At 42.5% G+C, this 12,593-nt stretch overlaps 1 protein-coding gene across 1 annotated transcript in view; it reads left to right on the top strand.

Moving 5' to 3' along the window:
• Positions 1-12,593, top strand: part of INPP5D (inositol polyphosphate-5-phosphatase D) — an 84,645-nt gene that overhangs the window by 16,296 nt on the left and 55,756 nt on the right. Inside the window, exon 3 of the mRNA XM_075268919.1 lies at positions 12,435-12,582. Within this exon, the coding sequence (XP_075125020.1) occupies positions 12,435-12,582 (148 nt within the window). The remainder of the gene's footprint in view (positions 1-12,434; positions 12,583-12,593) is intronic.

Here is a 12,593-nt window from a genome sequence, read left to right as displayed (position 1 = left end):
TCCATGTGAATGGACCCTAAGACTTCACCAGTGTGATTTCTCACATGTATCTATGACATGTCAAATTGTTTTGCTGTTCCCTTTTATGATGACAGCAGCTTTAGCCGCTATCACCACATCACTTTCCACATTTTATCATTAAATGATCACTGTATGTTCAACAAACAAGCATAATTCAATAGTACGTGAGGACATAACATAAAGCTTTGTATTATATCTTAGCAGAGAAAAGTCAAGCTCCTCTTTTCCGCCCCCATAAACTATTAATTCACTTTGAAATTTCTGACAAATGGGGGCCACATGGTGGCTCAGTGGTTAGCACTGCAGCCTTGCAGCGCTGGAGTCCTGGTGTTCAAATCCCACCAAGGGCAAAAAACCATCTGCAAGGAGTTTGTATGTTCTCCCCGTGTTTGCATGGATTTCCATCCCATATTCCAAAAAAGAGACATACTGATAGGGGAAAATGTACATTGTGAGCTCTATATGGGGCTCACAATCTTCATAAAAAAAAAAAAAAATAAAATAAAATTCTGACAAATCCCTTTATGGAGACAAAACCAACATAATTGCTGTCCATAAAATCTACAGAGATGGAAGAGTAAGGCTCCGTTCCCACGGAGTAACACGCCGCTCATTTAGACACGTAAACATGTGTCAGAGAGAGGCCCTTCAAAACAGATCCCATAAATTTCATCAGGTGCCGGCTTACGTGCGCTACACATTGAAATCAATGGAAGGCTTTATAACCCATTGATTTCAATGGGTAGCGTGCGTAAGTCGGTACCCATTGAAGTCAATGGGATCTGTTTTGAAGCACTTTGCTCTGACACGTGTTTACGTGTCTAAATGAGCGGCACGTTACTCCGTGGGAATGGAGCCTCACAGAGAGAGACAGAGAAATAAGTAGACATTCCGCTGCAGCTAATAATAAGTTTTCTGTCTCACCCCAAGTGCTTTATTCAGATCAGTACTATTCAGTACTTTTTGATAGTGTCTGCCATGAGTCAAAAATATGCAAATCTAGTCTCCTGGATGGAATTAGGAGAACAGAGTGCACTCTGTACACCACCCTATAGAGGGCAGCATCCTTAACATCATGAACGACTCAGTTATAAAGTCTTTTAATCATAATAATAAAAGGAACAGATTCCCAACTATGGACAGCGCTGTTTCGGCCTATTGGGCCATCCCTAATGTGGACGAGTGCCCCCATACCCTGGTCTATAGTCTCTCACCATGCTAAATCAGTATCCCTACACTATGCTGAGGATGGCCCAATAGGCCGAAACAGCGCTGTCCATAGTTGGGAATCTGTTCCTTTTGGGACAGAAATACTGATTTAGCAATTAAATCCACATTATGATTAAAAGACTTTATAACTGAGTCGTTCAAGATGTTAAGGATGCTGCCCTCTATAGGGTGGTGTACAGAGTGCACTCTGTTCTCCTAATTCCATCCAGGAGACTAGATTTGCATATTTTTTACCCATAATCCCTAGCGGAGCAGGAATGACTTGTAAGTCTCCGTACTGCCTATGTAGGCGAACACTCTCCCTAATGTGGACGAGTGCCCCCATACCCTGCCATGAGTCAGTGATAGAGAGTTAGGGAACAGGATCTCTGGTTTTCTACATGCGCTGTCTACGGTAGATATTATATAACTTCTAATCTCCACCTACCCAAAACTGCTAGAAAATACACAATACAAGTTATATAGTGGCCTGGAATAGCAATCCTCTTCATGTAGACACAGGATAACTTATTCCGAAAGGTCACCTGAAAGACTAGGGTGTAAGTATTTCATAGTAGTATTCCCTGAAAACCACCTTGATCACTAAAGAAGCAGGGTTTAGATAAAATGAACCTTTTTACAAAAAGTCTGCAATTTTCCCCTGCGGACTTCCAGCCATTATTACTTATATGGAAAATGCCCGCCTTTTTGTAGCTATAAAGGACATGCTGCAATTTGCAAAAAATGTGGGAGATTTTTTTCTGTGTGGATGAGATTAGCCAGAGTCCCATTCACTTTGCAGGTACTGTAAAACATTACATTTTTTACAACTTGAGGATCCAGCCTTTATATAAATTTCTTAAATTTTTTAATATTTTTACCTAAATTAAAAATGTTGAGGAAAAAAATACTTTATAATGCTACCAATAACTTTGATATATTTTAGTGCATGTAGCTGTTTAAAGTGTCTTTTTTATGGGACAATATAGAGTTTCATTGAATTATTTATATCTACTGTATATGTGACTTAGGCAAAGAGGGTGAATTATGCTTTTATGCTTTTTGATTTTTTTTAAACTTATTTTTTTAATCTCCTATAGGAGAGACCAAACGTTGCGGAAACGCAGCTTTTTTTGTTTCAATTTTTCTTGTGTTTTTTTGAGCCAAAGCCAGGAGTGGATTGAGCAGAAGGGAAAAGTATAAGAACTTCCTATATATCCCCCATTCCTTTTGTAGCCATTCTTGGCTTTGGCTCAAAAAAACGCAACAAAAAAAGCTGCTTTTTTGCAATGTGGGGCCTCATCCTTAGAGGGACTGAACCTGCAATCATTAGATCACTTGTGCTATAAACTTTGCTATGGTAAATTCCCTATATAACTGCTATGGTAATAATACAGCTACCAGGATCATGCCATAAGGCTTAGTTCACGCGGAAATAATGTGTGGCTTATTTTGGCACCGGAAAAAAAAACACTTTCTAATTAGGGAGCATTTTTTTGACCTTGGCACGCTTTTTGTGAAGCGTTTTTTTGCAAAAACCGCTTCCAGGTGGTTTTCCCATCCTTTAAGAGAACGGGCCACAAAAAAACTTGTTGCGTTTTTTGCCGTGTGTTTTTTTTTTTTTTTTTACAAAAAAACGCAAGGTAAAAAACGCTTCCCATTCACTTCTATTGCTTTCTTCAGGCGGAAAATGCCTGAAGAAAGGATATGTCGCTTCTTTTTCTCTGCTAGCAGAAAAAAAAAAAAAGCTAGCAGTCTACATAGACTAACATTGTATGGAGGAGGATTATGACGTGGATCCCGCTGTCAAAATCCTCCTCCATGTCCCCGTGTGAACTAGCCCTAACTATCCCATTGCTGACCATTAGCGTTATTGACTGCAGTAGTCATGTATTTGTATGACACATCATCACTAGAGCAAACTTATTAGAGGCCCATTATCATACCTCCCAACTTTTGAAGAACTGAAAGAGGGACAAAATGTGCGGCGCGCGTAGCGCGCCGCGGCAAATTTAGCCCCACCCACTTTTGTGTTGACTCCGCCCACTCGTTAATTTTTCATGTGCCCGCACACAGTATAATCCTCCTACAGTCACCCGTAAATTATATGTCCCCCCTCTATCTCTCCCCCAGTTTCATATACACCCTTCATCTGCCCCCAGTTTCATGTCCCTCTTCCATCTCTGCCCCCAGATTCATGTCCCACATCTCTGCCCCCAGATTCATGTCCCTCCATCTCTGCCCCCAGATTCATGTCCCCACATCTCTGCCCCCAGATTCATGTCCCTCCATCTCTGCCCCCAGATTCATGTCCCCACAGCTCTGCCCCCAGATTCATGTCCCTCCATCTCTGCCCCCAGATTCATGTCCTCTCCATCCCTGCCCCCAGATTCATGTCCCACATCTCTGCCCCCAGATTCCTGTCCCTCCATCTCTGCCCCCAGATTCATGTCCCTCCATCTCTGCCCCCAAATTCATGTCCTCTCCAGCTCTACCCCCAGATTCATGTCCCCCATCTCTGCCCCCAGATTCATGTCCCCCATCTCTGCCCTCAGATTCATGTCCTCTCCATCTCTGCCCCCAGATTCATGTCCCCCATCTCTGCCCCAATGTCATGCCGTCCTCTCCTTCATCTGCCCCCAGATTCACGTTCCACCTCCACATTAAACTTACCTTCTCCTCCGCTCCCTCGCCGCTCTCTGCCCGCCGACACATGCGGCTGAAGGAAGGAGCTGACACAGGTCAGCTCCTCGCTTCGCCGCTGCCCGCCTCTCTCCCTGACACATGCGGCTGAAGCTGCTCGCGTGCTCGCTTCGCCGCTGCGTCTCTCTCTCGCTGACACATGCAGCTGAAGCCAGGAGCTGACCTGTGTCAGCTCCTCACTTCACTGCTGCCGCCGGCTCCTGGCTTGTACATCGCGTCTACAAGCCAGGAGCCGGCGGCAGCAGCGAAGCGAGGAGCTGACACAGGTCAGCTCCTCGCTTCAGCCGCATGTGTCAGCGAGAGAGAGACGCAGCGGCGAAGCGAGCAAGCGAGCAGCTTCAGCCGCATGTGTCAGGGAGAGAGGCGGGCAGCGGCGAAGCGAGGAGCTGACCTGTGTCAGCTCCTTCCTTCAGCCGTATGTGTGTTCAACTCAGATCTGCGTCCTCTGGACGCAGATCTGAGTTGAAATCGGGACATACCTCCCTCCAACCGGGACCGCGGGACATGTCACCTAAATTGTGACTGTCCCGCGGAAATCGGGACGGTTGGGAGGTATGCATTATGGGGGCCAGGGTAGTGTGGGAACAGGTGCAGCAGAGGAGTTTTAAGATGAGTATTACTCCTTTTGTTATTTATACTATTGTAAGCTAATGGTAACAAGTCAGAGAAACCCTGTAAAGAGAGTCTGTCAGCAGTAAAATGGTTATAAACCTAATCCCATTACCTTGTAGAGGGAATTCTACAGTTTCCAAATATGTCTCTATTCAGCTTTGGATCCCCATTTTCATATAAATTGTCTTACCATTGGTTCACATCTGCGACGGTAATCTGTTCAGGGGAGTCCACATGGGGAACCCTCAAACGGGCTACCACTATCACTTAGTGTGCGCGTACAACCCTCTTTCCCCTTTTGACCTGGATGTGTTGATTTGCACATGATGCACTTTTGCATTATTTAGACTTGTCTATGCAAAGTTTACAAAGATTCTTTTAGATGGCTATAAACGCTATGCAATCAATGTCTGATCAGGACCCACCACAAGAAAACATCAGGCCGCTTTGTTTCCTGAAGCTGTTTGGTCAGCCTCATATAGTCAACGATGGCTGACAGTAGTTATAACGTTTCTTTAATGATTTACCAATACAATGTTTACTTAGCACAAGAGAGAATATTTCCAGTGTGCATAATATATGATGGAACTTAAAATCATAAGATTCAATAATATCCTTCATCATTACACACATATATATATATATATATATATATATATATATATATATGTGTGTGTGTATATATATATATATATATATATATATATATATATATATATATATATGGTCTATGGGGTCCGTGTGCTTTCATAAGCTCATAGGTCCCCAAGCGGATTCCCCAAATGGAATACCGAACCAGGCCTAAGAATTTGGTTTCTTTGTATTTTTATGTTTTTTGTTTTTTTTTATTTATTGGTTTTATAGACACAATAACTATAGAACAAAATCATCTTTCCAGCATAAAAGGCAGGTCATCAAAAATATTAAGACAATCCAGCAAAGTGCAAATGAGAAAATCTAAATCCCGTCAATATTTGGTGTGACCGCCCTTTGGAAGAAGAGTCTTGGAAGTGATAATATCGCTGCTACAGATCTCAACATCATCCAGTCTCTATAGAGTTATATGAAGACAGAAGGATTGGAGCAGCACTACATCCACAGACCTGTGCTTAGTTCTCCAAGATGGCGGGAACAACCTCACTGCCGAGTTCTTTCAAAAACTGTCTGCAAGTGTACCTAGAAGAATTGATGGAAGGCAAAGGACGGTGGCACCAAATATTGATGGGATTTACATTTCTCTTTTGCTTACTTAATTTTGTTATTGACAAAAATAAACTATTAACACTTCTATTTTTGAAAGCTTTCTTACTTTGCAGCATTTTTTCCATGCCTGCCTAAAATATTTATTTTATATATAAGTACTGTATACATTGACTCTCTGAAGGATTAGGGTGTCCCTTTCTGTACCAATTTTGCCAGAATTGTGGGTCAGTTTTTAATATGACAGTAAGTTCGGAGTCAGCTCCTTTCTTAACAGTGAATATTTTCTTACTTTTGGTTCGGAGTGAGTCATTCTCCTCAACTCTATCATTTTGATGACATAAGATGATTTGAGCAGAAATATGTGTTGTGTTATCAGTAAATATATCCAACAAGAAATATACTGACTGCTTAGAGATAACGTATCTCAAACAGAGTTATGGTAGTGTAAATGGCTCGCCGGATAAATCCTCCGCTGCGCTCCAGTTCCAACACTTGTGTCCCTCGCCTGTCTTTGCTTACTTGGCCTTAGAAGGGTAGCATTATTTGTTAGTGTGGGTGGACCCCAATAATCATAATGACCCTATACTCATTACAGAAAAGTTGGTTGGACTATTTAGCGCTCGATGACACCTGCGCCTGATCTCCGTTATACAGGTTTCCGTTTCCTGCCTGGAACTGGACAGGAGACGGAAACCTGCAGGCATTTTTCAAACCCATTCATTTGAATGGGTTTGGAAAGTGTCCGGCTGTGAGCGCCGTGAGTGTTTTGTGCTCTCCGCGGCAAAATTATTATTTTTTAACCAGACACAAAGTCGGACATGCAGTACTCTGTGTCCGGTTAAAAAGAAAAAACGGTTTTGCTGCGGAGAGCACAAAACGCTCACCGGCGCTCACGGCCAGACACGGTCTGTCAGGTTTCCGTCTTCTGTCGGCAGAAGACAGAAACCTGAAAACGGAAACTGGGCGCTGGTGTGAACCCAGCGTTACTGTGTATAGGAGCAATCTGTGCCCACTTCCATCCTTAATGAACTACTTGAAGATGAGCTTTGTGTAACAGTCATGAATACAGGTGCCAAAGAAAGATAAATCTAGTACATATTTAGAGCATTAAAAAATGTGCAGAACAGTAAAGGTATGTTCATGCAGTGGAAAATGAATTTTGCGTGTGAACATACCACGCGGCTAGCCGCGACAGAATGCTGATGCAGTGCACTGGCATCCCATCGTGGCATTCCACTCCGGATTAGGCCCGAATGAATGCCATTTTGGTGTAGCTCGCTATAGACCAGCATACTGAGCAGTATGCTGAGTTCTATAGGTGCATGCCCGAAAATGGCGTTCGGGCATGCACAGTAGCGCTCAGAATGGAGCGTTCCTGCGCATGCATGGGATTTGAAGCACTAGCAGTGAGACAACAGAGGATGTAGGCGGTACAGCAGGTGTGGAGAAGGAGGGAATAACGGAGCACAAGTCACGGAGGGACGTTACTGAGGTATGACATGGGGGTGCTGCTGGCCTTGGGGAACACCCAGTGTGCTCGGTGAGCCTCATTGGCAAATTGTTTTTACCGATTTATACTAAAACGGGGGGTCTTAGGAAGAACTGGAGGCAGCACCTGAATAGGCTTTTTAAAGGCTACTCAGGCATATGCTTAGCTCAAAATATGTTTTCTGAATGATAGGGCCCCTTTAATCTGTATAAAAAAGCGGTTAACTTAGGAAACCCGCGGACCCCATAGACTATAATGGGGTCCATGTGGTTTCTGCTCAGATTTCACACAAAAATTCAGAGAGAGAAAAGTGCTGCTTGAAGTTCTTTTCTCTCCATGTTTTTCATGCGGAGAGTGGAAGGGAATCCAATCCAAAAATGCAGATGTGAACCAAGCATTAAATACTTGTTCCTTAACCCTCACTAGAGAGGAAGAGAGAACACTAGTCAACTCCTCCTAATTAGAATGTCCTAAACTTAAGACTGTATCAACTGCTCAGCTTCAGCCAAAATGGATGGTCACATTTAGGGTGCATTCACACGGAGTAAAATGGCGCTGATAAAAAAGACTCCCATTGAGTTCAATGGGTTCTGTCTTCCTCGCGGACCACATTGAAATCAATATGTTAAAAAGCCTCCCATTGATTTCAATGTGTTACGCGCATTAAACAGAACCCATTGAAGTCAAAGGGAGTCTTTTTATCAGCGCTGATTCTGCCACGAGTTATCGTGGCAGAATCAGCGCCACTTCACTCCATGTGAATGCCCCCTTAAAGTAACACCACAGTTCCTATACAGCACACTTTAAGTTCTAGTGCAAATTGACCATTTATTTCCCCAGTGCTCCACTGGGAAGTCAAGCATGCACAGTTCAAGAGTGTTGAGGTGACAGCTATGGAGGACGAAGAGGCATATTAATGAATATGAGATTTGAGCATGGATAAAACATGCCAGATCCTTTATTTCTACACACATTGCTATCAGAGATGTCTAAATGTTGGTTGTAGTATCTGAACAAAAGACAAATACAGTGCTACCTACAAAACTGGGAGCGTGTACTAAGATTTCTTTGATAAGCCAACAAAAATTAGACCAAATTTTAAAGTGTTTGTCTCACCGTGACCTCTGCCCATATGCTGTATTTGGACAAAGAAAGAGTTGTGTCTGTGAAAGTAGTTCCTGCTCTATAGGACCCAGTGCACCCATGTATTACATGTACAGCCATGGCTGCTGCAGGAGTAATGTGGAATGAAACAACCCTTTAATCCATATCTGTTAAAAAATTCTAGATTTTGAATATATATGTTGAAACAAAAAGACTTTAACTTACAGTGTTTGAAAAAAAAAAACATACAATACAAATTTTTTTTGTATTTAGCTTTTACTATTCACTCTGCATTAAAAACAAAAATGGCAATTTTTTTCTGGTGGGTCTTTACGATTACTATACTTATATTGGCTTTATAATGTTTTAGTTAAGAAAATGACATTTTTCAAAAATATACAATCTTTAGGGGCAGCACGGTGGCTCAGTGGTTAGCACTGCAGCCTTGCAGAGCTGGAGACTTGGGCTTGAATCCCACCAGGAACAACATCTGCAATGAGTTTGTATGTTCTCTCTGTATTTGTGTGGGTTTCCTCCCATACTACAAAGAAATACTGATAGGGGAAACAAAATATACATTGTGATTCCTATATGGGGCTCACAATCTACATTTAAAAAAAAAAAAAAAAATACATATATACAATCTTCTTGGTGTAACCGTAATCTGATGTTTATAGCTTTTTTACTGTTTTGGTCAGTTGTAGTTTTTATTGGTAACAATCTTTGGTATGTACAATATTTGGTGACTTTATGTATAACACTGTTGTCTTATTATACTACAGTGAGGCCCCCTCGGCCTTCCAGGCACAGTAGTGACTACCACTTCTGCATCCTCTATAGCTATGAACCTGGTTGGAACACTGAAAATGATACTTAAAGTTTAAAGGTCACATAATCCTAGTGGACTGATCTAATATAAAACACCTTATGTAACCATTATTCCTCACATCCTGAAGTATAAAAGGGGAAGTGATGTCTGACTTGTAAAGGCGACAACTTGAAACTAGGAGGAAGTACATTTCATGTCACTGGTTAAAATCTATGTGCATATGCAGAGGTGGTGTAATGTCACCTCTATATACCACAATACTCAGCAATAGACTCTAATAACTAAATTATGTTCCCAGGTTTTCATAACATAAGTCATTAAAAAATCCCTTCCCTCCATATCCTTTCATGATCCTTGGATAGTGTTGGACTATGGTGCCTAGGGCCCACCAGTACAATTCATTCTGGGGGATATTTTTAGTCTAGTATTTTATTTTCTAGTCTTGTTCCCCCCCCCCCCCATTTCTTCTCTTTTGGAACAATACTGAGTGTTGTTTTTGTTGTTTTTTCTTTATTCATAAAACCATTTAAATCAATGGTTAAAAAAAAAAAAATTAATTCTGAGGGCCCACTATATGCCTACCTGAAAATACTACCTGACACTCACAAATTTCTAAAATGCCGCCAACATAAATATACACTCACCGGCCACTTTATTAGGTACACCATGCTAGTAACGGGTTGGACCCCCTTTTGCCTTCAGAACTGCCTCAATTCTTCGTGGCATAGATTCAACAAGGTGCTGGAAGCATTCCTCAGAGATTTTGGTCCATATTGACATGATGGCATCACACAGTTGCCGCAGATTTGTCGGCTGCACATCCATGATGCGAATCTCCCGTTCCACCACATCCCAAAGATGCTCTATTGGATTGAGATCTGGTGACTGTGGAGGCCATTGGAGTGCAGTGAACTCATTGTCATGTTCAAGAAACCAGTCTGAGATGATTCCAGCTTTATGACATGGCGCATTATCCTGCTGAAAGTAGCCATCAGATGTTGGATACATTGTGGTCATAAAGGGATGGACATGGTCAGCAACAATACTCAGGTGGGCTTTGGCGTTGCAACGATGCTCAATTGGTACCAAGGGGCCCAAAGAGTGCCAAGAAAATATTCCCCACACCATGACACCACCACCACCAGCCTGAACCGTTGATACAAGGCAGGATGGATCCATGCTTTCATGTTGTTGACGCCAAATTCTGACCCTACCATCCGAATGTCGCAGCAGAAATCGAGACTCATCAGACCAGGCAATGTTTTTCCAATCTTCAATTGTCCAATTTCGATGAGCTTGTGCAAATTGTAGCCTCAGTTTCCTGTTCTTAGCTGAAAGGAGTGGCACCCGGTGTGGTCTTCTGCTGCTGTAGCCCATCTGCCTCAAAGTTCGACGTACTGTGCGTTCAGAGATGCTCTTCTGGCTACCTTGGTTGTAACGGGTGGCTATTTGAGTCACTGTTGCCTTTCTATCAGCTCGAACCAGTCTGGCCATTCTCCTCTGACCTCTGGCATCAACAACGCATTTCCGCCCACAGAACTGCCGCTCACTGGATGTTTTTTCTTTTTCGGACCATTCTCTGTAAACCCTAGAGATGGTTGTGCGTGAAAATCCCAGTAGATCAGCAGTTTCTGAAATACTCAGACCAGCCCTTCTGGCACCAACAACCATGCCACGTTCAAAGGCACTCAAATCACCTTTCTTCCCCATACTGATGCTCGGTTTGAACTGCAGGAGATTGTCTTGACCATGTCTACATGCCTAAATGCACTGAGTTGCCGCCATGTGATTGGCTGATTAGAAATTAAGTGTTAACGAGCAGTTGGACAGGTGTACCTAATAAAGTGGCCGGTGAGTGTATTTTTCTGTAGTTGTGTGCTGCGTAGCCCTTTCTTTTGATTGATTCTGTCCTGGGGTCCTGTCAGTCTGCTGCATGGCTCTTGCCGTGGACTAGGGCTAGGGCCCTCTTAGTCCTGTTTGCCAGGTAGTCCTTGCAATGTTATTGAGAATATGGTTCCCAAGGAGGAAAGATGGTTGATCTGACTCTGCTCCTATATGCAATCTAAAGGTAAGTTCACAATGAGCTTTTGGTCATGATTTTGAGGCCATGGGCCTCAAATGTTTTCCCCCTCCAATGTACTAATATGACACAGACGGTAAGGTGATATCAGCAACCACTCCTATTTTATCTGTGTGTATCCATACTTATGGCCCACCCTATATATGTCTGTAGATTCATATTCGGTAGACCTGCTATTATTATATTGCTGGTTTACCTCAAACACCCTTGAACTTTTCTTTACCCTAAAACCACAACCATAACTCACTGACACCTATCAGGTTCAACTACCAGCGTGGATATAATATCTTACATCTATGCTAGAGTACAAGAACAGATCGGGCGGCTCTCTGCCAACCGCAGGACTCCCTTGTAGGTTGTACAGAGAAGCACTGGTGACGGTATATGAAAAGGTGGGTGCTAAAAACCACTTGTGCAGAACTCATTGTGGTTAGGACGTGCTAGCGAGGGATGTGACAAGAAAGTACCTAAGCAGAACAGAAATTCACAATATACATTATCTGGTGAAAAGACTAAATGTCTATGTATACATTGGATGTAAAGGCTGTAAATGTATAAAGATTTCTATAAAGATCCAACAGAGTATAGGAGAGGGGATAAGTGTCTGCTAGTTGTATATATTTCGCTACCTATGCTATATCACTATTCGGCCTAGGAGGCAGACATGTGAGGTCTGTGCTTTCTCATGCACTTTACCCCTCCCTGCTCATTTGTGAGCGATGTGCTGTCCATGGTTGATTCGCTTTCACGTGGGATAAGCAGTTCAATTTTTTGTTTCATTTTCTATACTTTGCATGTCTCGGGGTCTGTGAAAAACAGATGGCACATGGATGTCATGTGTTTTTTTATTCACTGACCCATAGACTTTCATTGATGTGCTGCATCCGTGATTAAAAAAAAAAGGACAGGCTTACTGGGACAGGTTTTTATTTTATTTTATTTTTTTGTAGACTCAAGGTCCGCAACTGATGTCTGAATAAACACATTGAATGGGTACATATGGCGTCTGTGAAAACTGCGGACACCATACGTCCATGAAATGTGACATGTGAATAAGGCCTAATAGTGGTGCTCCTCTTGTGTTATTCTGCTCTCCTGTGTATCCACAGCCATATTTTCTTTAATTCTGCTCATTCTGTGGGTTCATCAGATAAAAAAGAACTAATATGAATATTTCTCTGCAGGCATCTGAAGGAGTTCCCATGCGCTTTTTCACAAACCTGCAAGAGCTGATCGATTTTTACAAAAAGGAGAATGTAGGGTTAGTTACACATCTGCACAACCCTGTACTACAAGAGGAAGAGGGACCTGAAGATCCTGATGAAGACCAAGGTACGATTTTA

Source organism: Leptodactylus fuscus, chromosome 3 (assembly GCF_031893055.1).
Source record: "Leptodactylus fuscus isolate aLepFus1 chromosome 3, aLepFus1.hap2, whole genome shotgun sequence".
Taxonomy (NCBI): domain Eukaryota; kingdom Metazoa; phylum Chordata; class Amphibia; order Anura; family Leptodactylidae; genus Leptodactylus; species Leptodactylus fuscus.
Note: the sequence above shows the minus strand (reverse complement) of the source record. Positions and strands in the feature narration are given on the sequence as shown.